At 44.7% G+C, this 25,186-nt stretch overlaps 2 protein-coding genes across 4 annotated transcripts in view; both read right to left on the bottom strand.

Moving 5' to 3' along the window:
• Positions 1-2,647: 2,647 nt before the first annotated feature.
• On the bottom strand, positions 2,648-24,576 carry LOC310742126 (SUN domain-containing protein 2-like). 3 transcript variants are annotated; one of them, XM_083571012.1, is made up of 14 exons: positions 24,413-24,576; positions 23,484-23,610; positions 22,798-22,911; positions 21,775-21,917; positions 17,332-17,448; positions 13,867-13,968; positions 9,972-10,043; positions 9,048-9,111; positions 7,447-7,573; positions 5,923-6,001; positions 4,324-4,427; positions 3,433-3,600; positions 3,166-3,261; positions 2,648-2,803 (listed from the first exon to the last, which is right to left on the bottom strand). In XM_083571012.1, the coding sequence occupies exons 3-14, from the start codon at positions 22,905-22,907 to the stop codon at positions 2,690-2,692; spliced, it is 1,296 nt and encodes a 431-aa protein (XP_083427138.1). In that variant the 5' UTR covers positions 22,908-22,911; positions 23,484-23,610; positions 24,413-24,576; the 3' UTR covers positions 2,648-2,689. The 3 variants fall into 3 exon arrangements, with proteins under 3 accessions (XP_083427138.1, XP_083427137.1, XP_083427139.1); XM_083571011.1 differs by having other exon boundaries at positions 22,798-22,908; XM_083571013.1 differs by having other exon boundaries at positions 22,798-22,908; positions 23,522-23,610.
• Positions 18,804-25,186, bottom strand: part of COQ10B (coenzyme Q10B) — a 376,006-nt gene continuing 369,623 nt past the window's right edge. The window contains exon 5 of the transcript XR_014538769.1: positions 18,804-18,878. The gene's annotated coding sequence lies outside the window, so the exon portion shown is untranslated. The remainder of the gene's footprint in view (positions 18,879-25,186) is intronic.

Genomic DNA, 25,186 nt, shown 5'->3' with positions numbered 1-25,186 from the left:
CAGTAGCTGGGTCCAAGGCAGGGAGTCTGGTGGGGTCAGGAACTCCGGCAGAAGAGCAGGACAGGGTACAAGCAGGAACAGACTAGCAACAACGTTGCTCCCACAACCTGGGACTGGAGCTGGCTGGCTTTTGTCTGCCCCAAGGCATAGGGCCGCCCCGGTCCACAGGTGACTCGCCTCTCCTGGCCTGAAGGCGAGCACTCCTCCTGCGGGAACTTAGTTCCCTCCGCCTCTCTGCCCTGAGCCGCTGCAGCTCAGGAGAGGCTGGAGGGTTACCGGACCCAGAGGCGGCAACCTCCTCCTCCCCTGACAGGCCTGAGAGTGGAGCACCTGCAGGCAATGGGTCCTCCATCACCTCAGGAGCCAGAGTAGACTCAGCTGGTGCCTGCACCTGAGGATCCAGCACAGGTGAGGACCCTTCAGGCTCAAGCCCCAGCTCAGCTGGTTCTGGAGGCGGGGAATCCTGTGCAGGCTGGGTTTCCTCAGGTTCAGCCTCCGAGTCCGAATCCCAGGCCATGATACTGGGAAAGCATGCATTTACAAATCTATTAAATCAAGTGTTTTTTGAACACCACCCGGGTGAGACTATAACAGAGCAAGGACTTTATCCCTCATCCCATATGGCTGTGAATGTCTTCTGCACCTACACCCTGAGTGGCATCATTACCTTGCCTCTGCCCAGTTTTGGCATTGGGGCACACTGCCATTTCCCAAAGTATGCCTTCCATACAGAGTGTTCCTTTAGCTGACATACATGGGCATACATCTTGCCTCCTCAGGCAGACTTCTGTACAGCGGTACCTCGGTTTTCAAACATCTCCGGTAACAAACGTTTCGGTTTTCGAATGCGCCTCGCCTCGGAAGTCGAACATGAAACGTGGCTTCTGTATTGAGTTTTCCATTTTCAGGCTTCCGTACTGAGTTTTCTATATTGAGTTTTCCAATTTGATGCTTCCGTGCTGAGTTTTCTGGTTTCGGACGTTTCGGAACTCAAACGGTCTTCCAGAACGGATTACGCTCGAAAATAGGACTGTGATGTGCCTAGAGTTACATCTTGCATTCCCTTTCCTTTGCATTCCGTTTCCTTTTGCCGCATAGACTACGTTTTTCCTCCAGCTTAACCCATTTCATGCATCTGGTGCCATTGGCTCCAGATCACACAAAAGCTGATGGCACCAGAATGCAGGGGTTTGTACTTGCCGGTCTTTGCTCATTTGTCCCATGTCCAGCATGGAAATCAACCCAGCAAATATGATCTGCATTCGCTGTTGTCGCTTTCAGTCTGCAAACGATAGGTAATTGATTACATTTCCTCCTCCTCCCCACCCCCCTCAATCTGCATTGCATTTCCTTTGCATTGAAATGAATGGGGTCGAATAATGTAATGATAATAAGGGACCCGGGTGGCGCTGTGGGTTAAACCACAGAGCCTAGGACTTGCCGATCAGAAGGTTGGCGGTTCGAATCCCTGCGACGGGGTGAGCTCCCGTTGCTCGGTCCCTGCTCCTGCCAACCTAGCAGTGCGAAAGCACATCAGAGTGCAAGTAGATAAATAGGTACCGCTCTGGCAGGAAGGTAAATGCCGTTTCCGTGCGCTGCTCTGGTTCGCTAGAAGCGGCTTAGTCATGCTGGCCACATGACCTGGAAGCTGTACGCCAGCTCCCTCGGCCAATAAAGCGAGATGAACGCCGCAACCCCAGAGTCAGTCACGACTGGACCTAGTGGTCAGGGGTCCCTTTACCTTTACCTTTCATGTAATGATAACATAACTTAGGTAACTAATTACGTAGGTTGTGTTAGGTGACATAATTTTCACCGCAGCAGACAGCAAGATGAATAACATAGCGTCTGGTGGGAAACAAACCGCAGTGGAGTGGAAACAGTGTTGCAGAGAGGAATGGGAAATGAGGCCTCCCTAACAGTGATTGACCAAAGGATACCAATATCACTTTCACATAATACCAGATGTCAAAGAGAAAAACAACTATAGACTTTTAGAAGACAACTGAAAGGCAGACTACTGTATTTTAATATTTTGTTGGAAGCCACCCAGAGTGGCTGGGGAAACCCAGCCAGATGGGCAGGGTATAAATAGTTCAATTATTATTATTATTATTATTATTATTATTATTATTATTATTCTGTCTCAGACCACCGAGCAAGAGGGTCTGAGGTTGGAAACCCTAACGAAAAGCCACAATAACAATATTAGCCACAATAACAATAAAAATATGCTATGATGGGCTTGGCAGAAATGACGAGCAGAATCCGAAACCAGGGAAGAGAAGCAGCGCAAGAAGAATGGAAAAAATTCAAGGACTATTTAAAGAAATATTACAAAGTTAATGAAAGTTAGAATGATGTTGGACTGGAAAGTAAATGGTTACTATTAGTAATGGTTAAGACAAGGAGAATAAGGAAGAATAGTCTAAATTTAAATTAAAATAAGGGAAGATTTGCTGAACAATCGATAAGAATTTGGAATACAGAAAGGGGAGGCATGAGGAAGTCGGGGAAGATAGGATATGAAATTAGGATATGAAATGATACATGTTATTTGTTTTGGTTTTGTTTTTGTATGTTTATGTTTGTTGTATTGTGTTTATATCGAAAAATAAAAATATTATAAAAAAAAAATAAAAAAAAATATGCTATGATGTACCGTATTTATTATACTGAATTTCTCTGATCACTCCATTCGTTCTCCATACACACGAAACCCATAGATGCAGGTGTAGTTTGGATGGTCCCAGTTGCTCAAAATCTTCAAGAGCAGGTATTGAAATTTACCTGAATTTTCTCTCTGAAAATACAGGGACATAAATAAAAGGTTACTGTTTGCTTCCTGTAAAGTATATTTTGTTGCAGGAGTGCCAACTTGGCACCGCAAATGTGGGTGCCATGTAGCATGCATGAACCTGGCACAGAACCTGGCACTGTTGACCTCCTTTGTAATATTCTATTTTGAAATCTTTAAGATAAAAGTTTGGTTTTCTGTTAGTTATGTTGCTTTGACTGTATACTCCAAATTTGACTTTCTTCAGAAATGTTTGATTCTGTATAGTTTCACTGATGTTTTAATATGCTGTAAACCGCTTAGAGGTTTTTCTTAAAAATATAAAGCAATATAGAAATGAAATAGAATAATAATAATAATAATAATACCTCCAGCTTGAAAGTTTGCATAGGGAAACCATCGATTCTGTAGACAAATGACCCTAAAAAGTTCCCTTCCTCCTTCTCAAAATCATCTTTGAATCCCTGAGAAGAGACAAAAGGGGAAAGCTGAAGAGATATGATAAGAGGCTTCAAAGAAATGAACCAAAGGTTGTTATACAAACATTGATAAGTGTTCTTTTAAAAAAAACCAAAAACTTCCACCTTTAAAATTTCGCAATGCAAAGTCCTGAAAATCATAGGGAAATTACTCACGTAGATAGAGAAGTTCTTTGGAGCACTGGTTATTTCTTCTGTGTGAGAAATTTTCTTTGAAATGTGATCCAGGGTCACAGCGACCGGGCAGACGGCTTCAGACAATTTGATGACGACATAGCCTTGAGAGCCTTGCATGGCCCAGCAATTCCCAGGGGTGTTATCCCGCTGAAAAACAAAACAGTCTCATGCCTATCAAGAAGACAGCAGACACAAATCTGGAGAATTCAGAAAATAATTGTCGTTTGTATGCGAATTACACTAAAGACTCAAGTAACTCTTTACAAGTCCCCAACAGTTGGTGCTGCTGGGGGAAACAAGAGTTTGTCCCTACTTTGGCAGCCAACACAAGACAGAGGTCAACGTGTCTGGACACCTTTATCTGGTTGTCACTAGGAAGCAAAACTATTGGAAGAGTGTTAAGAGGTTGCTTTTGGTACAGAGTACCTTTCCTTAGACTTGCTCTTAGTGGGACGTTATCTGTTGCATTCCTGACCCCGTTGGTAGAACATATATAATAAGCCTGTCCCACCCTGTTATGCCCCACTCTGCCTGTTATGTACTGAAGTTCTCACCCTGCGCCAGCAGGAGGATACTGTAGATAGTTTTCACTCAGGTCCACATATGCAACTAAGGAATTGAAAGTGACGTTCAGTGATTGAATAGTTACAGTTTCATGTGTTGTGCTTTTACTGTATATTTCTTTTGTCTTAATGTGTATTAGTGTTTCCGGCTTTGGGGGGGCGCTCTTGGCTAAATAGGGGTGTACAAATAATCCATGCCATCAAGACTGGAGGGTAGGTGGATTTCTCTGCTGGATGCTTGAGAGGTAGTGGCAAGGAGTCAAAAAAATTGAGAAGGGCCCCAAACATCGCTTTCCAAGATTCCTACCTCAAGAATCACTTCTGGCGCTCGTGAGTAATCCCAGCACAGCCCCAACATGCAAACCTGCGCTCCTGTTTCATAGCTTTTGCTGAATTTTACGATCGATGCACCTACAGATATTAGGGCATTAAATAAGGAGGGTTCCCCCCCCACACACACACACAAAATCAAAAATTAGTAAGAGAAACATAGAGAATCCAATCAGAATTAAATTATCACAGTTGGCAAGTGCTAACCGCAAATCTATCGGGGTTTCCCAGTTCAAGTCAAACAGCCTCCAATATGGATTTGTTTCATTACTTCCACCACGACTCCTAGAATGAACATTTGGCAATGGAATGTCGCGTTCTTCATTTTTTTTTAATACATTTCTACAGAGTTCATCCCTCTCATTTTTCTTTGTTGAGTCTATCAGTAGCTGCCACGATGTGTGATCATCAAGCAAATCCTATAGGGCTTTTTTTAAATAAGGTGCCGGTACTCACCATAAAATTGTTACAGTAAGTGCCACACTTTCAATATTTGGGGGTGACAGTACTGCATACCCCTGAGTACCCCCGGGGGGAGCACTGCCTGTTTCTCCCCTCTTTCTACTATCCCTTCTCCCTCTTTCTCTCTCTCTGATAACTCAATCATCTTTCTCTCTTCCCATTCCTTTTCCTCCCCACCAAATTGGTTCCTGGGGGAGGGACAGATTGGTCTGGTCCTGAAGGATTCTCCTCCCCCCGCACCCGCCTTCCATCATGTCATCCATTTGGGCTTCCTTTCTCTCCCCCCCCTTTCCCTTCCGACATGTAATTTGGGGAACAGCTACCTGAAATGCCCTACCTTTGCCGTAAAGCCTACATAGTAGAATGGTGCGATTATACCATATCAGACCCTCTAAGTATCCCTATTTTCCAGGGACAGTCCCAGATTTACGGAAGCCCCCTAGTTTCTGATCTGATCCTGGAATGTCCCACTTTTCCTTAAGGTAAAGGTAAAGGGACCCCTGACCATTAGGTCCAGTCGCGGACGACTCTGGGGTTGTGGCGCTCATCTCGCTCTATAGGCCGAGGGAGCCAGTGTTTGTCCGCAGACAGCTTCCGGGTCATGTGGCCAGCATGACTAAGCCGCTTCTGGCGAACCAGAGCAGTGCACGGAAACGCCGTTTACCTTCCCACCAGAGCAGTACCTATTTCTCTACTTTCACTTTCTACTTGCTTTCGAACTGCTAGGTTGGCAGGAGCTCACCCCGTCGCGGGGATTCGAACTGCCGACCTTCTGATCGGCAAGCCCAAGCTCTGTGGTTTAGACCACAGCACCACCCGCGTCCCTATCACTTTTCCTTAGGACATCCCTATTTCCCTTGGAGAAATGTTGGAGGGTATTCCATATTAATATGAAGTTAGAAGCCTGCAGCCAATATTCTAGTGGATAAATATTTGCACACACCAGAAATCAACAGATTCAAGAGAGGAGTTATTCCCCTCATGCTATATCGCTGCTGCTTCCACCCCAACACCACCCTTCTTCCCCGCTCACTCCGTCTCTGTCTCACTGTTCCCTTGAAGCTCTGCTGCCTCCTAGTGTTTGTCTCCCACTCCATCTTTACCCTCTTCTTACCTGCAGATTTCAGGGCAAAGTCTTCTTTTTCAATCTGGTTGCTTTCTACTGCAGTGCCCCCCAATTGCTTGAAGAGATGCTGTCACAAAAAAATATACAATTGAGGTGTAGGAGAGAGAGCCCACCTGCCGCAATGCAAACACATGCCCGTTACTGCAGGTTATAGAAATAATTTCTCTTCACCCATCCTGAGTCGTTTTCCCCGGTTGATGTGGCCAAGTGGGGAATATACAATGTCTGGATGTGGGGGTTGTGGTGAGGGAGAAGCTTCAACAAAGCAGTCAGGGATCAGTGGAGGAAAATGAGGGGAACCACCAAGTAGAGGAGGAATGTTATGACTTTGGTGGACACACGAGTGCATCCATACCAGAAGTATTGTGTTGTTTTCTTCATAAGCAAAGACATCACCTTGCCAACAAAGGTCCGTATAGTTAAAGCTATGGTTTTCCCAGTAGTGATGTATGGAAGCGAGAGCTGGACCATAAAGAAGGCTGATCACCGAAGAATTGATGCTTTTGAATTAGGGTGCTGGAGGAGACTCTTGAGAGTCCCATGGACTGAAAGAAGATCAAACCTATCCATTCTTAAGGAAATCAGCCCTGAGCGCTCACTGGAAGGACAGATCCTGAAGCTGAGGCTCCAATATTTTGGCCACCTCATGAGAAGAGAAGACTCCTTGGAAAAGACCCTGATGTTGGGAAAGACTGAGGGCACAAGGAGAGGGGGACGACAGAGGACGAGATGGTTGGACAGTGTTCTCGAAGCTACCAACATGAGTTTGACCAAGCTGCGGGAGGCAGTGGAAGACAGGAGTGCCTGGCGTGCTCTGGTTCATGGGGTCACAAAGAGTCGGACACGACTAAATGACTAAACAACAACAACAAATTTAACTTTCATCTTCTTCTTCTTCTTCTTCTTCTTCTTCTTCACTGTCACCCTTAACCTCTACCAGCATTGATAGCCCTGTTTATGGCTGACTGTGGAGAGAAGGCATTTTGCACAAGGCTCTCCTCTTTGGGTGATTTCTTAGGAATCGCTGTGAAAAGACTGTAAAGGATTCATTTATTTATTAAACTCATATCCCACCTTAGACAGCTAACACTGACCCTATAAATACAAAAAGACCATCATATCAATTATATCACAAAGTGTTCATTTTTATTATCCCTGATTGTATGTGATTCTCAGTAGGCTACGTTCACCAATATGATCTGTGTGGGAAATATTTGGATTTTTAAGATTTTCTAGTAAATATTGTTTTTATAAACACCATCAAAATATTATTGCCTCTGTAGATTTTTTCTGAGATGGTCAAATTGAATGTCTTTTTTCATGACTAAAATTGTTACAAGAAATTTTAATCAACATATTGTGCCCGTCTTGGCTTACGTGGGCAAACTTCTTTGATTTGTCAGTTCACTTTCAAAGGGATGCATTACCTGATTGACTGCTAGCCAGTGATAACTGATAATTAGTTATTATAAGTCAGAAGCGTAAATAAATTGTAGCTCAGGTGATCCTCACCTTCTGGGACTCCCAGTGTCCATGGACACTTCCGAGGGCATCTACGAGGCTCTGGAGACCAATGACGTTTTGACGGAAAGTACTGATCTGTTTCTGAAGATTCTGCTGAAGGGCCTCATTCTGGCGACTAAGCAGAAATGTGCAAAACAATCAAAATATCCACAGTATTGCTTAAGCCTAAGCAAAATAGCTCACCATGGAGTCAAAGGATGGATTGTGTGGCTGTAGGGTCCTGGGGGTGGGGGGGATTTGCTCTTCTTTTAAAAAAAGAACAAATCAGAATATTATCAAATTTTAGAAGCAGAGAGGGATAGATATTAGACTTATTTTTCCAGGAGTCATACATCATAGGGAATTTGTATCTGAATTTCCAGATCTATATATCGGACATATTAAAATGGTCATTTGCCTTGTGCCAGTGATCGGAGAGCCGTATTAATTCCTTGTTTTATTATTGATTTCCTCCTGACACCTTTCATTGCAAGTGAGGGATGAGGGCCTTTTCTGCAAAACAACACCTACTACAAACCAGTTTTCTTCTTCATTCATACTGACAGGAAGGTCAGTGCTAAAATATTCTTTCGGTGCACAGCCTGCCAAAGGTTGCAGACACATCAATCTCTCTTCCTACTATATTTTAACAAACTTGCTGTTGAGTTGCCAGCCAGGACCTGAGTCGCATCTTTATCAGAGTATAATCATGTTTCTTTCTTATGGTGTGTGTGTGTGTAGATATCACCAGCCTTTTACAAGAACCACCTTCTGCCTTGCTGTGCAATTATCAGCTTGCATTTTAGGAGGCACAGATATCGCCATTCAAAACTAACCCATGGATTATGGCAGAGTTGGGGAACCTGTGGCCCTCCAGAGAGCATTGGACTTCAAATTTCCATCAGGCCCAGACTGTAGGGCCAATAGTAAGGAACGATGCAAAATCTGGAGGCCCACAGGTCCCCCATACTGGCCTTATCCAAGGGCAATAAACATCTGGCCCTCTATTATTATTATTATTATTATTATTATTATTATTATTTATACCCCACCCATCTGGCTGGGTTTCCCCAGCCACTCTAGGCGGCTTCCAACAGAATATTAAAATACAGAATATTAAAAGCTTCTCTAAACAGGGCTGCCTTCAGATGTCTTCTGAATGTCAGGTAGTTGTTTTTCTCTTTGACATCAGGTGGGAGGGCATTCCACAGGGCGGGCGCCACTACCAAGAAGGCCCTCTGCCTGGTTCCCTGTAACTTGGCTTCTCGCAGTGAGGCAACCACCAGTAGGCGCTCAGCGCTGGACCTCCATGTCCGGGCAGAACAATGGGGGTGGAGACGCTCCTTCAGGTATACTGGACCGAGGCCGTTTAGATGTGGCTGGCCTACATCTCCCATCATCCCTGATCATGGACCATTCTGGCTGCAGCTGATGCTGGTTGGAGACCAACAAGATCTGAAGAGCCACATGCCCCCATCTTTGGAGCATGGGTTTTCATCTTTGCCTCTGCTAAGCTCATTCAAGAGAATCAAACTGCATTTGCGTGTTTTTGCCTCAGGCTGAATTCAAAATGACAGTGTGCCTAACATCCATTGAGGAAGTTGTTTTACCTCAGCTGTACCTTCATCACCTGCTTGAAGGTATCAGAGGGGTTGCACAAGCCGTACAGAAATCCTAGAAGGAAACACGAACCACATTAATGGCTTTTTGAACCAATCAGAAAACCCATACACTTTTATCAGGATTAATCAGCAGAACGTTGTATTATGTCTCTTCTCTTGTGTAGCACAGTTGAAAATATGTTTATCCACTGAATTCAGTTAAGCATGCTTATTGTAGTGGAACAAAAATTGGCAAGATCCATATCATTTGGAAATCTGGATTCATCTCATGGCTATCCACTGGGCAGCTTAAAAATTACAGTGGTACCTCGGGTTAAGTACTTAATTCGTTCCGGAGGTCTGTTCTTAACCTGAAACTGTTCTTAACCTGAAGCATCACCTTAGCTAATGGGGCCTTCTCCTGCTGCTGCGCCGCCAGAGCACGATTTCTGTTCTTATCCTGAAGCAAAGTTCTTAACCTGAAGCACTATTTCTGGGTTAGCGGAGTCTGTAACCTGAAGCGTATGTAACCTGAAGCGTATGTAACCTGAGGTACCACTGTAATCCAAATCTGCCTGTTGGTTGGTGCTAGGCCTCAGAGGCAAGATGGCAATAGTAGACTTGTTCACGTTATGCTCAACACAGGTACAGACTGTACAAGTGTTTGTGTGAAAAAGGACATCCTTGTTGATTTGTAAAACTCTACAATTTGTGTACACAGACTACATACCCATTGAATGTTAACATGTGAACACCCCAGATATTTTTGCATGGCCACCACACACAAATTCACTCTTGTGTGTGCACGCACATAGACATACAGCACACATAAGTGTGACTTAGTAGAAGTCAAGGTCTCAATGGATCCCTGTTTTTAGTAGTCTGTATTTGATACACATTACAAATAAATGCACAGCTCTTTGAGGAACATACCAGAAAAGATGCCCAACAAGAATATTAGGGTCAGAAAAGCCAACATCTTCATGACAGGCCTTGGATGGTCTCCTGAGAAGATATAAATTCAAGTGGAAATCATGGAAATATATGATTTCTGAGCAATTGTAAATGGAGCATGCATACGCCTGAAAAAGGCTAACATTAGCAAGCAAGTCTATGTATGCTCTCTTCCTGTTATCAACATTGCTGCAGATTTTGGCTTTATTTATTTAGGATTTGTTTACTTAGGAAAGCAAGGGTCCCATCCTCTATAGGTAGAAAGGAGATGGGTGGAACAGTTTTGCTTGTTTTTATAATTGTGACTAGGGGTCTAAGAGGGCATCACTTTTTGTCCAGTCCTGTGGTTGTCACACGCAGCACTGTTTCTGCTCTGCTGCAAATTGTCTTCTGCTAAGAAGTACATTATTTGTCTTGTTGCCCACTATGACAAAATATAACTTATGTGATCTGTGTAGCTATTAGAGAATGTAATAAATTATGTCTCATTTGTGGGCTGAAAGCAACTACGGAAAATATGGATCATATTCACTGGACTTATTTCCGTTCCAGACATAGGACCAATGAGCAAGCATTGGCAATTTCTGCTCCCATTTCCATTTTTATCTGACTTGGCCAATATCCCTAACTGAGATTGGTTTATCTGTTTCTATAACTATATATTATGGGTTGTATCCATATATATAAATTCAATAAATAATAATAATCACAAAAGATGTCATGTTCAAACAAGGACTTTTGCTTGTGCAAAGGAATCTGCTCTGAAGGGTTGGGGTGAAACCTAAAACAGATTTGGGGGTGCAAAGAGGGAAGAGAGGAAATGAAAGTTCAGTAACATGAGCAGAAGTTCTTGCACAATTGGGATGACTTCACTGGATTCAATCCTATGTTGCTATAACACACCCTGGGACCTTAAGGTGAAGAGCGAGTCAGAATTCTTGTAGATAGATCTAGAACTCATTCTCCTTACTTCTCTATTTCTGTTCTCCAAGTGAAAATATTTCATCTTAGTTCAAAGCTTGTTATTTGAAGCCTGTTCTGATAATAATTTTATTAATTTTCAATTTGTTGTTTAGTCGTTTAGTCACGTCCGACTCTTCGTGACCCCATGGACCAGAGCACGCCAGGCACTCCTGTCTTCCACTGCCTCCCGCAGCTTGGTCAAACTCATGCTGCTAGCTTTGAGAACACTGTCCAACCATCTCATCCTCTGTCATCCCCTTCTCCTTGTGCCCTCCATCTTTCCCAACATCAGGGTCTTTTCCAGGGAGTCTTCTCTTCTCATGAGGTGGCCAAAGTATTGGAGCCTCATCTTCATGATCTGTCCCTCCAGTGAGCACTCAGGGTGATTTCCTTCAGAATGGATAGGTTTGATCTTTTTCCAGTCCATGGGACTCTCAAGAGTCTCCTCCAGCACCAGAATTCAAAAGCATCAATTCTTCGGCGATCAGCCTTCTTTATGGTCTAGCTCTCACTTCCATACATCACTACTGGGAAAACCATAGCTTTAACTATACGGACCTTTGTTGGCAAGGTGATGTCTCTGCTTCTTAAGATGCTAATTTTTTTTTTAAATTACCATTCAATAATATCCCCATTATAAAAATGCCAAATTATAATACAATTACTAATACCAATCATTCAAATACCGAATTATATAATTTAGATGCACAACCCCCTACGTGCTAGATTTGATGGTTTGATTATTTTCTTTATTTCTGCATTCCAAAATCTAACTAATTTCAATTACATTCCGGTCAAAATAAGAATCCCTTATACAACAACTGCAATATTAACAACTTCCATTCGTATACACATTCTATATCCTTGTTCTTCCTGTGTGTGGCAATTATTCTGTCTGTGGTGTTTTTTCCTGCCCTTGTAAAATTTTATGTCTCTCTTTTCCTTGTTGTTGCTGTTCTCCATCACGCCTTGGGTGGAGCCGCTATCCAATTGTTGTTTCAGAAATTTCTCCATCTCTCCATCCCATGCTTCTTTGTTTTGCAACTTTAACAACAGCTGCAAAAATCATCATCCCAATAAATAACCTGTTTTCACCATTTTCCCTCTGAGGCTGGGAAGAAGAGTGGTCTGTTGAACTGAAGATGACTCAGTAATGAACCTTATCAGTTCCTTGGCAAGTTCACAGACTTCTTTCATCCTTCCGTCCAACTGAAGATAAATGAGCATTTATACTTCCAATTAAAGCCTGTTGAAGCCCGTTCACACAATCAATTCACTGTTGATGGTTCTCATATACATCCACCAATGCATGCAATATTTGTCTTTTGGGAAGGTTGTGGTTCAAATTAGAGAACTTGATTAAGGGCAGAACATTGAGAAGATGCATGCTCTCCCTGTTTCCCTAAACCAGGGGTAGGGAATTTGTGGCCCCAACTCCTATCTACCCCAACCTGGATGATGCGGACCATTTGGATCCCTTCCAGTCGGGATTCAGGCCTCACCATGGGATTGAAACTGCCTTGGTCGTGCTGGTTGATGATCTCCGGCAGGCTAGGGACAAAGGTGAGAGCTGTTTCCTAGTTCTGCTGGATCTCTCAGCGGCCTTTGACACCATCGACCATAACATCCTTCTGGACTGTCTAGAGGGGCTGGGAGCTGGGGGCACTGCTATAAAGTGGTTCCGCTCCTTCCTCCTGGGCCGTGTTCAGAAAGTGGGGGGGGATGAGTGTTCAGACCCCTGGGCTCTCACTTGTGGGGTGCCTCAGGGTTCCGTCCTCTCCCCCATGCTTTTTAATATCTATATGAAGCCGCTGGGAGAGATCATCAGGGGGTTTGGGCTGGGTGTTCATCAGTATGCAGATGATACCCAGCTCTACCTCTCTTTTAAATCAGAACCAGTGAAGGCGGTGAAGGTCTTGTGTGAGTGCCTGGAGGCGGTTGGAGGATGGATGGCGGCTAACAGATTGAGGTTGAATCCTGACAAGACAGAAGTACTGTTTTGGGGGGATAGGGGGCGGGCGGGTATAGGGGACTCCCTGGTCCTGAATGGGGTAACTGTGCCCCTGAAGGACCAGGTGCGCAGCCTGGGAGTCATTTTGGACTCACAGCTGTTCATGGAGGCACAGGTTAATTCTGTGTCCAGGGCGGCTGTCTACCAGCTCCATCTGGTACGCAGGCTGAGACCCTACCTGCCTGCGGACTGTCTTGCCAGAGTGGTGCATGCTCTAGTTATCTCCCGCTTGGACTACTGCAATGTGCTCTACGTGGGGGTACCTTTGAAGGTGACCCAGAAACTGCAATTAATCCAGAATGCAGCAGCTAGACTGGTGACTGGGAGTGGCTGCCAGGACCACATAACACCAGTCCTGAGAGATCTGCATTGGCTCCCAGTACGTTTCCGAGCAAAATTCAAAGTGTTGGTGCTGACCTTTAAAGCCCTAAACAGCCTCGGTCCTGTATACCTGAAGGAGCGTCTCCACCCCCATCATTCAGCCTGGACACTGAGATCCAGCACCGAGGGCCTTCTGGCAGTTCCCTCATTGAGAGAAGTGAGGTTACAGGGAACCAGGCAGAGGGCCTTCTCGGTAGTGGCGCCCGCCCTGTGGAATGCCCTCCCTTCAGATGTGAAGGAAATAAGCAGCTATCTTCTCTTTAAAAGACATCTGAAGGCAGCTCTGTTTAGGGAAGTTTTTAATATTTAATGCTGTATTGTTTTTAACACTTGATTGGAAGCTGCCCAGAGTGGCTGGGGAAACTCAGCCAGATGGGTGGGGTATAAATAATTATTATTATTATTTTAACCAGCAAATGGTCCACAATCAGGGATGGTGGCAGAGGAGTTATCACCCAACAACATCCAGCTGGACCAAAGTTCCCCCACTTCTTCTCTAAAACTACTCAGCTAACCTACCTGCATGTTGGAAAGCAAGAGAAACTGGGTTGGTTCTCAGTTGTGTCCCGGCTCCGAGGAGAGATGGACTGCTGTAGCTCTTCATCTGCTGCACTTCTATAACTAGCAAAAGTAAAACGTCACCTCAATAAAGGTAAAGGAACCCCTGACCACTAGGTCCAGTCGTGACCGACTCTGGGGTTGCGGCGCTCATCTGGCTTTATTGGCCAAGGGAGCCGGCGTACAGCTTCTGGGTCGTGTGGCCAGCATGACTAAGCCGCTTCTGGTGAACCAGAGCAGCACACGGAAACGCCGTTTACCTTCCCACCAGAGCGGTACCTATTTATCTACTTGCACTTTGACGTGCTTTCGAACTGCTAGGTTGGCAGGAGCAGGGACCGAGCAATGGGAGCTCATCCCATCGCGGGGATTCGAACCGCTGACCTTCTTATCGGCAAGCCCTAGGCTCTGTGGTTTAACCACAGCGTCACCCGCGTCCCCACCTCAATAAGCATCTCTATTAAGGGCCAAGGGTCTGTAGCTCAGCGTCAGAGAACATGCTCTGCACGCAAGAGGAGTGCAGCTCAGTCTCTGGCACCTTCCATTTAAAAGGATCAGAGATCAGGTGATGAGAGAGGCTCTTCTTCATCTGAGACCCTGGAGAGATGCTATCAATCAGAGTAGACATTACTGGGCCTGAGGGACAAAGTAGCTTCCTAAGGCTGGCTTGCAATTTCTTACTTTCCCATGTTCTATATTTCCTCCATTTATTTTATTAGCAATATTTACAGACCACCCTGCAACCAAGTTCCCAGGATGGTGAGAAAGAGAGAGAGAGAGAGAGAGAGAGAGAGAGAGAGAGAGAGAGAGAGAGAGAAAGAATAGGGTAGAAATTGTTAAAAGAATTTAAAGGTCTCAAATGTCAAGTAAATATTTGGACAAAATAGGTCAAGGTAAATGTGAAAGCAACATACATGCTGCTCTTTACAATCATTGAACTAGAAAAACACTTTAAAATGTTCAGCTAACTGGGGGAGAATTCGGAACCGGCGAGACCAGAGATTTACCGAAGACTGGAACCAATTTGCAGAGTATATTAAGAATATATGTGAAGGTCAATTAACGTTTGTAGGTTTTCAAGAAGCTCTGTGATAATAATGGAAAGAAATATTGTTTTATAATAATTGTTAAGATTAATTTGGTTAAAAAAACAAAACAATATAGACGCAAGAAATTGAATAATTGTGAAAACATGAAAATTACCAGATAAACTGAAGGAAGTCTGAAAGTGGAAAGATTAGATTTGGATGTATAATTCAAAAGGAATGTTTTTTGTTTGTTTGTTTGTTTTTATTATTTACTGTTAAATTTGAAAATTTTATAAATAAAAATTTTTAAAAAACAATAAAAAAAGTTCAGCTAACTGAAATAAAACACAGTTTCCCAAACTGCATTTTCAGTGCATATATACTTACATCTCACACATCAGGTTTTAAATATATATATATACAAATGCGGTCATTTTAATGTTTGCAGACTGCCAACTATATATAAAGGCAAGGTTCTCTGAAGAAAAAAATTAAAAATACCTTAGATTCTTGGAAGATAAATAAAGGGATGGTAGTTATTATTACTTCACAATATCACTATTTTGAAACGAAAGGGAGGGGAGAAAAGAACTGTCAGCCCGTAACATGAATCTCTGGAGTAACTGAAATGACAACAGTGTAGGCCCCAGGAAATGCTCTCTAGAAAGGGCATTCTATAGCTGGGGTGCCACCACTTAAAAGGCCATATCCAGGAACAACAGCGGGTAAAACTGAGAAACATGCTCACTTACTCGCCTTACACTCTCTGAGGCCCCAAAACTGACTAGCTCCTTCCATTTCCCCAACTTCAGTTCCACATTTAGAAGAGAAGAGTTATACATTTGACGTGTTCTATTTTAGAGTAAAAGTTTGAATAATACTTTTATGGGTACGGACAATGATTTATTCCAAAAGGTGTCAGTTCTCATGCTTCCAGTTGCTTCAAATGGAGCAATATTAATTTCGGCAACAAGCCCATCAGTAATATTGGAGGATGCCCTCCATGGAGAAAACACCATGCTGAGGACGCCCTCAGAGCTGAAGTCATCCTTGACTGCAATGCTAAACAGCTACCACAAAGAGGACTATGTCTCTGACTGCCTGATGCAGAGTCCCCTTCCATCATGGACCTCTGTGCCTCTTCTCAACAGGTCATGTGCCCCATCTCCAAATGGAGCTTAAAATGGTAAAGGACCCCTGACACTTAAGTCCAGTCGCAGACGACTCTGGGGTTGCGGCACGTATCTCGCTTTACAGGCTGAGGGAGCTGGCATTTGTCCACAGACAGTTTTTCCAGGTCATGTGGCCAGCATGATTAAGCCGCTTCTGGTGCAACGGAACACCAAAACCAGAGCAGCGCACGGAAACGCCATTTACCTTCCCACCACAGCAGTACCTATTTATCTACTTGCACTGGTGTGCTTTCAAACTGCTAGGTTGGCAGGAGCTGGGACCGAGCAACGGGAGCTCACCCTGTCGTGGGGATTCGAACCACCAACCTTCTGATCGGCAAGCCCAAGAGGCTCAGTGGTTTAGACCACAGCGCCACCCGCGTCCCTAAATGGAGCTTAGAGGGAGCCATATTGCTGCTGCTAGCTAGCTTTGTTGTTGTTTAGTCGTTTAGTCGTGTCTGGCTCTTCGTGACCCCATGGACCAGAGCACACCAGGCACTTCCGTCTTCCACTGCCTCTCGCACTTTGGTCAAACGCATGCTGGTAGCCTCGAGAACACTGTCCAACCATCTCGTCCTCTATCGTCCCCTTCTCCTTGTGCCCTCCATCTTTCCCAACATCAGGGTCTTTTCCAGGGAGTCTTCTCTTCTCATGAGGTGGCCAAAGTATTGAAGTCTCAGCTTCAGGATCTGTCCTTCCAGTGAGCACTCAGGGCTGATTTCCTTCAGAATGGATGCGTTTGATCTTCTTGCAGTCCATGGGACTCTCAAGAGTCTCCTCCAGCACCAGAATTCAAAAGCATCAATTCTTCGGCGATCAGCCTTCTTTATGGTCCAGCTCGCACTTCCATACATTACTAATGGGAAAACCATAGTTTTACTATACGGACCTTTGTTGGCAAGGTGATGTCTCTACTTTTTAAGATGCTGTCTAGGTTTGTCATTGCTTTTCTCCCAAGAAGCAGGCGTCTTTTAATTTCGTGGCTGCTGTCACCATCTGCAGTGATCATGGAGCCCAAGTAAGTAAAAGTAAAAGTAAAATCTCTCACTGCCTCCATTTCTTCCCCTTCTATTTGCCAGGAGGTGATGGGACCAGTGGCCATGATCTTCGGGTTTTTTGATGTGGCGCTTCAGACCATATTTTGCGCTCTCCTCTTTCACCCTCAATAAAAGGTTCTTTAATTAGCTTACTTTTCAAGAGGAAATGTACCCAATACACAAACATACCTAGAACAAGTGGCTTCTGATCAGGGCACATCACGATGTTAGCGTTGGGTTCCATCGGTGGAGGAGTTTCAAAACAATGTTGTGCAATTAAAGGATTTTGATCAGGCAAGTCTTTACCTATTAGAGACAGATGACATCGTTAGCACAGAGGCCCAGAGGAATCAAGGAAGGAAGAGCTTGATGCTTTGGATTTGTATAACATGCACAATCAAGTAAGTAAGAAATGGGTTGCCCTCCCCAGACCCAGTGTTATGTACTGAGTTGAATAGGATCCAAAATGCAGCAGTCTGATTGGTCCTAGAACAATAGGATCCAGAATGCAGCAGTCTGATTGGTCCTAGAACAATAGGGTCCAGAATGCAGCCGTCTGATTGGTCCTGGAACAATGCAGCAGTATGATTGGTCTGCAGGAGCCACCCAATCCAGCTCCAGATGGAAGTGAATCCACAACCTGATTGGCCTACAGGAGAATTCCAGAATTAGCCAATCACGTGCAGCCCATTGTGTAAATAATGTTTATAAAGCTGATACTTTGGGGAAACTCTCATTCCTCCTCACCACTATGAGCTGAATAAAGAGCATGAAATCCACTCTTGACTCTGAGTATATTTCACCCAGCTTAAAGGTTTGCTGTGGAGACAGCGGGAGAATGACTGCATTCCTTGTGGACTCACATGCTCAAGGCAGATAGACCACTGAAAGTGCAGTGGGAAGGTTTTTCCCCACATAGAGAACTAAAGCATAAGTCTCACCACCACAACCACATGGCTTTTAAAAAGTAATGGACTATGTGATGTTTACAAAGCTGACAGCAGAATTAAGGGATCAAAATAATGAACATTTTATAGAAGAATGGAGGCCCTTTGTGGACTATTTGAAAAAACACTACAGTCAAATGAAATCATGGGCAGGATTCAAGATAGGAGCTGTGGAAGGAAAACCAGAAAGTACAGTCGTACCTCGGAAGTCGAACGCCTTGCGACTCAATCGTTTTGGCTCCCAAACGCCGCAAACCCGGAAGTGAGTGTTCCAGTTTGCAAACGTTCTTTGGAATCCGAACCAGAAAGGTCTCCCACCTAAGGTTTAGCATTACATGTGAACTCGACCACTTCATTTTTCAGAAAGTGCACCCTGATCTGCATCAGGACTACAGTGCACAGGGAAGGGAGGTTGACCCCTTTCCCCAATCCCCTTACTGTTTTCCAAGCCCTGCCCCCCTAGCAATCACTTTTTCCAGCTGTAATTTGACCATGAAAGCAAATGCATTGGTTCTCAAATGCCTTGATTCCCAAATGCCGAAAACCTGAAAGTAAGTGTTCCTTTTTTAAATGTTTTTCGGAAGCCGAATGTCCAATGCGGCTGTCGGCTATTGTTTTCAAGCACCAATCAGAAGCTGCGCCTTGGTTTTCAAACATTTCGGAAGTCAAACGGACTTCCAGAACGGATTAAGTTTGGCACTTTTGTTTCTGATATTTATTTTGTGTTTTTGTTTTTGAGGCTTTTTCAGTTAATTTGTTTTTGTGACTGTGTGGAACCCAATTCAGCTTCTGATTGATTGATTGATTGATTGATTGATTGTGTGACTGCAGAAATGGATAATGACTATCATCAATGCAGATAAGAAAAAATAATAATTTTAATGTTTATCATCTACAATACTGTCTTATTTATTTTATAGTACAGTACACTGATTATTGCTTTCATTTTATGGATCAGTGGCCTCGTTGGATAGTAAAATTCATGTTAAATTGCTGTTTTAGGGGTTGTTTTTAAAAGACTGGAACGGATTAATCCGTTTTGCATTACTTTCTATGGGAAAGAGCACCTTGGTTTTGAAACGCTTTGGTTTTGGAACGGACTTCCGGAATGGATTAAGTTTGAGAACCCAGGTGCCACTGTAATGTTTGCAGCAAAAAAAAAAAAAGTTAACCGCCTTCTTATAATTTGGCAAAAAGAGAATAAAGCTATAGAGACTAGTATGGCACAACATTTGAGCTAACTCATTCAAGATACCATATTGCACATTCCGTTTCCCACAGTGTTTACTTTAGGCCTTATCTCCTTCACCCCATAAAGCAAGTGTTGTGGGAAGTTGAACTCGATTCCAAATGCCGATTTGAGGATTATGTCCTAAGCACACCCACCAAACATCACTGTAATATCTCAGCGCTCAGTGGAAATGTTGCATTATGGTACATTTTTGTATCTTTCATAGCCCCTCTGAAAACCCGGACAGGAATCAAACTCGGGTCTGGAATGCAAAACTGCATTGTGGAGTTATGCATACCAGTTTTTATTCTGGAATCTCAATCTGCAAGGGAGATGCTGTTTTACAATATCATTCTTACCACTTTGATGCAAGGAATTAGAGACCAGGGGTTTGGTTTTTTTGCTTTGCTTTTAATGTTCCGATATTAATGGTATCGAACCTTTGGCATTCGGCTTGATTTTGCAGGCCTGCATTTTATGACTCCTGCGCTGCTTTCCCTTTCCTATCTGACCCTGAAAGTGGCGCAAATGGCAAGATGTTTTGCTATGTCTGCCGTGAGTTAGCGCCGCAATCGCCTTGAGAGCTTCCAAGGAACAGATAGGGGCAGGAATGTCAACAACCCTTTCGAAGGCCTGGATGCTGAGGAAACAGTGATAAAGGAGGACATCTGAGAACCCAATGTCCTGAGCAGTTAAGGGGCACCCCAAGGTAATTGTGCGGGTGAAGTTGCCAGTATGGAGCCATGCGTGTTTTACTTCTCATGACCTGTGGCCTTTCTTGATGTATGTAGAAGAATCATAGCTGTCAACTTAGAAATTTGAAAATAAGGGACCAGCAGCCTCAAAAATAAGGAATCAGCAGCCAAGATAAGGGATTTTCCAGGCACAGGTATGTTCAACTTCTGAGCCCCTCCGAGCCAAAGGCAGAAAGCCCAGCCAGCAGCCAAATGAAGCCTCAAGCGGTGGTTCCCACAGCGCAGCAACCCGGCAAAGGGGATGCAGCAAGGGAAACCACTGTCACCTCTCCGCTGGGAAGCGCTGATCAAAGGCGAGTCCCCAGGCAACGCAGCTGATTTGATTGGCACAAGGCATGCAAGCTCCACCCCCCAGTCGTTCTTAGACTCCTTATTGGGTGAGCAACGCAGCCAAGCAACCCAGTTGGAGCTTCCCTCCGCCCTGGCCGGCAGGGAGGGAGGGAGAGGAGCTGCTTCCTTTGAAACCCGGGAAATTTAAGGGACATCATCAATAAGGGACAGCAGCGGGACACAGCACTGGGATAAGGGGCTTTCCCGCCAAATAAGGGACGGTTGACAGCTATGAGAAGAATGCTTGACTCTTTGTGTGCTGTGTTTGAGCCACTATATAAGCTTTGTTCGGGACAGACTTTTTTAAACTGGTGGTTCAGCCAGAACAACCAGTTGCTAGAGCATGAGACCCTTCATCATGGGTCATGGGTTTGAGCTGCATGTTGGGTGAAAGTTTCCTGCATTGCAGTGCTCCTTTCCAACTCAACAAGTCTGTGATTCTGTGACATTCGGAATATGTTGAAACCCCATTAAACTGGGCTCTGTCCTATTGCAATACAGTGGTACCTCGGGTTACATACGCTCAGGTTACATACGCTTCAGGTTACAGACTCCGCTAACCCAGAAATATTACCTTGGGTTAAGAACTTTACCTCAGGATGAGAATAGAAATCGTGCGGCAGCAGCGGGAGGACCCATTAGCTAAAGTGGTGCTTCAGGTTAAGAACAGCTTCAGGTTAAGAATGGATATCCGGAACGAATTAAGTACTTAACCTGAGGTACCACTGTACAGTCATACCTCATGCTACGTCTGCTTCATGTTACATTCTCTCAGGTTACGTCCCACAGCGACCCGGAAGTACCAGAAAGGGTTACTTCCAGGTTTCACCGCTCGGGCAGTAGTGCGAAATGACATCATGCGCATGCGAAGAAGCGGCGAATCGCAACCCGCGCATGTGCAGACGCGCCACTGCGGGTTGTGATCTTTTCATGTTTTATGAACGGTCCTCCGGAACGGATCCCGTTCGCAACCAGAGGTACCACTGTAGTTAATAAACTGGATCCCTAACTGGATCTGCTTGCTGCAATTCACTTGGTCCCATTTTTATTTAAGCTTGGCTACGATTTAAAGTGACATGCCCATGTCTCGCTCGGCCACTGAGGGAGCAAAATTAAATCCAAATAAGGCCATTTGTGCTACACACAAACAAACAAAACTGCAGCTCGGTTGGTTCAAGCGTGGTGCTGATAACGGCGAGGTTGCAGGTTCAACCTCCTATGAGACAACCACACATTCTTGCATTGCAGGGGGTTGGACTAGATGACCCTCGGGATCCCTTCCAACTCTACGATGCTATGATACACACTGAACATGCGCAAGGCAAGTTAAACCAAAAGCCTCACTTCACTTGGCCAATGAGACACTCACTACAGCAAGGCTGCATCAGGTCTTCCGATCCACTGCTTTTCGCCCCCCAACTCTTCTGGGAGCAAGTCTCCTTCCAGGTTTTGGAATCCCATTTTGCTTCTGAGGCAAGAGAGTTGCGCTTCCTGCGGATTCTTTTGAAAACCCTGAGAAAAGAAAGCTCAAAGATTTTTTTTGTGGTGAGAGAGGGGACCTTACAGTGAGGGGAACCCATGGCTCAGCAGTACATGACTACATTGCCAAAGGAACCGGGTTCAAATCCTGGTGTTTCCAGGTAGGGCTGCCAAGGACCCGCTGCCTGAAACCCCGAAGAGCCACTGCAAGTCCGTTAAAGGTAAAGGTAAAGGGACCCCTGAACATTAGGTCCAGTCGTGGCCGACTCTGGGGTTGCGGCGCTCATCTCGCTTTATTGGCCGAGGGAGCCGGCGTACAGCTTCCGGGTCATGTGGCCAGCATGACTGAGCCGCTTCTGGCGAACCAGAGCAGCGCACGGAAACGCCGTTTACCTTCCCGCTGGAGCGGTATCTATTTATCTACTTGCACTTTTTATGTGCTTTCGAACTGCTTGGTTGGCAGGAGCAGGGACTGAGCAATGGGAGCTCACCCCGTCGCGGAGATTCGAACCGCCAATCTTCTGATCGGCAAGTCCTAGGCTCTGTGGTTTAACCCACAGTGCCACCCACGTCCCTTGTGAGTCCGTTAGGGAGGAAATGCCAAAATGGACAGATTTGCTCATCCTCTGCGAGTCTGTTAGGGATGAGCAAATCTGTCCCTTTTGGCATTTCCTCACTTTTTCTGTATCATCCAAAAAAACCGAAACCAAAAAACCACCCAACTGCAACCTCCCTCCAAGATGATTCCATCATGCAGTGCCAGCTCTGGTGCATTGCTTGTATAAGCAGAATCCTGAACCAAAGAGCAATGGGAAGAACACAAACCGTTTCCACAAACACTGCAATGCAAGCAGGCCACAGCACAATGTTATTCTTACATAAACCAGGGCACGGTACCCAAGCTCCCTTGTACCTCCTCACTCCCGTTTCTCGGTACGAAATGGGTTTCAGCCTTTGGAGAATGGCCAATCTTTCGCTGCGCCGTTCCAGTATAATCCTTTCGCTGTGGCATTCCATGGTCATCCTGCTCAACATGATCAATAATAATAATAATAATAATAATTTATTTATACTCCGCACATCTGGCTGGGTTTCCCCAGCTACTCTGGGCAGCTCCTGACAGAACATTAAAAACACGATAAAACATCAAACATTAAAAACATCCCTAAACAGGGCTGCCTTCAGATGTCTTCTAAAAGTCAGATAGTTGTTTATTTCCTTGACATCTGCTGGGAGGGCGTTCCACAGAGCAGGCGCCACTACCGAGAAGGCCCTCTGCCTGGTTCCCTGTAGCTTCACTTCTCGCAGGGAGGGACCTGCCAGAAGGCCCTCAGAGCTGGACCTCAGTGTCTGGGCTGAACGATGAGGGTGGAGATGCTCCTTCAGGTATACTGGGCCGAGGCCGTTTAGGGCTTTAAAGGTCAGCATCAGCCATATTGCACATGAAGTGTGATTTCACGCATCCAGAAATGCGATCCAACTGAATCACAATACGGGCAGCAAGAAACCACAGCGAAGGATATTCACCTTTTGTGCTCCTAATGTGCCACAGCAGGGAATAGTGCCATGTGCAGAAATCAACATCCCGATATATCTCACCTTTAACTTAGTTGGAAAAGCCAGTTTCTGGTCCTTACTGCTACAGAGATGGGTTTGGAACAGTGAGGGAAACGTATGGCAAAATCTCAGAATTGAGCAGAGCAACGAAATGTTTTTCACCGACTCCCTGCAAACCAGAACCAAGCAATAAATAAATCATTTCAATCTTCACTGTGAACCAAAATCAATGAAATTGGCTGAAGGAATTCCATGGGTACATTTGGAGTTGGTGCACGTTGCACAGCCTCCTGCTGAAACCATGCAACTTTTTATATATATATAAAAAAAATGTTTCAGGAGGGGCAAGTGCCCCTCTTTTGTTATGCTAAAGTGCAAGGTTACCCTCTGGGTGGCAAAATTGGAGAAGCAGAACGACTAATAAAGCAGAATTCTCTGTGGATAGTATAAACCCATCACTAACGCACTATTATTGCAGAATAAGGTAAAGGTAAAGGGACCCCTGACCATTAGGTCCAGTTGTGACTGACTCTGGGGTTGTGGCACTCATCTCGCTTTATTGGCCGAGGGAGCCGGCGTACAGCTTCTGGGTCATGTGGCCAGCATAACTAAGCCGCTTCTGGCGAACCAGAGCAGCGCACGGAAATGCTGTTTACCTTCCCGCCGGAGCGGTACCTATTTATCTACTTGCACTTTTTACATGCTTTTGAACTGCTAGGTGGACAGGAGCAGGGACCGAGCAACGGGAGCTCACCCCGTTGCAGGGATTCGAACTGCTGACCTTCTGATCGGCAAGTCCTAAGCTCTGTGGTTTAACCCACTGCGCCACCCGCGTCCCATTATTGCAGAATACAACTGCATAAAAACCCCCAACCAACCCAAGTCCAGGGGGACCCATCTATAACCCCTTACAGTTTCATTGCACTATCACAAGGAACGTTACAAATAATTCTATAAGAAGTATTACTGACCTTACAATGCCTAATCCTTCATCTCCCGACCTCAGTAACATCAACTTGAATGAAGGATATCCAAATGTGGTACTTCTATGTCCTGAAAGGGAAGTGATTCCAATGTATATGACTGGAAACAAATTGCATGTATTTCATCCTTGAGAGGCAGCATATATAGAGGCCTCCTATGAAACAGTTTGAAGGTAAAACAAAATGACCTCATAAACGACTTCACTTTGGTTACACTGCACCAGGTGTGAGGTCATGCAGGAGCCCCAGGAGCTGCACTGTGTCATTGACACTTAGGAAGAAAATCCTTCATCATATATATCCAAAAATCAACCTCTAGGCGTATGGCTCTTGGCTCTCCTATCGCTGGTACCCTGGATACATCATGGCAACTTTTCCATTTAGTATTCATTAAACTTCTGGTGCCTTTTATTTACTTAATTTGTTTCCTCTCTTCTTCTGCCTCTTCCCAACGCTCAGGGCAGTTAACAACAGGTTTGGTAGAGTGAAATATAATAAGAACAGGCATATCCCAATGGAAAATGTTAAAAATAACCCCCCAACCATCAGGTGTTAGCAATCAGCCTGGACAAGAAAGAGTAGACTGTGTATCGTCAACTATGATGGAGTACTAAGGAAAAGGAGATCCAACACTGAGAGACAACTGACTAAGGACACATTATGTTGTGTTTTTGTTGTTTGAAGGTGTTGCACAGACGGTACATTCATGATAGTCCTATTGATTGATCATCATGTCATGATGCAGCAGAAAGAAGAAAGCAC

Source organism: Podarcis filfolensis (genome assembly GCF_964270895.1).
Source record: "Podarcis filfolensis genome assembly, chromosome: 1".
Lineage (NCBI taxonomy): Eukaryota > Metazoa > Chordata > Lepidosauria > Squamata > Lacertidae > Podarcis > Podarcis filfolensis.
The sequence above is the reverse complement of the archived record's forward strand: the minus strand, read 5'-3'. Positions and strand labels throughout refer to the sequence as shown.

What these genes read in the sequence shown, in the direction of transcription:
- LOC310742126 (XM_083571012.1), bottom strand. Translation starts at nt 22,907, where the DNA reads ATGACCATGGAATGCCACAGCGAAAGGATTATACTGGAACGGCGCAGC. An exon ending in TCAGAAGCCACTTGTTCTAG is followed by an intron (nt 13,969 to 17,331) that starts GTATGTTTGTGT and finishes TACTTTTGCTAG; the next exon opens with TTATAGAAGTGCAGCAGATG. An exon ending in CTTTGCCCTGAAATCTGCAG is followed by an intron (nt 4,428 to 5,922) that starts GTAAGAAGAGGG and finishes TAATATCTGTAG; the next exon opens with GTGCATCGATCGTAAAATTC.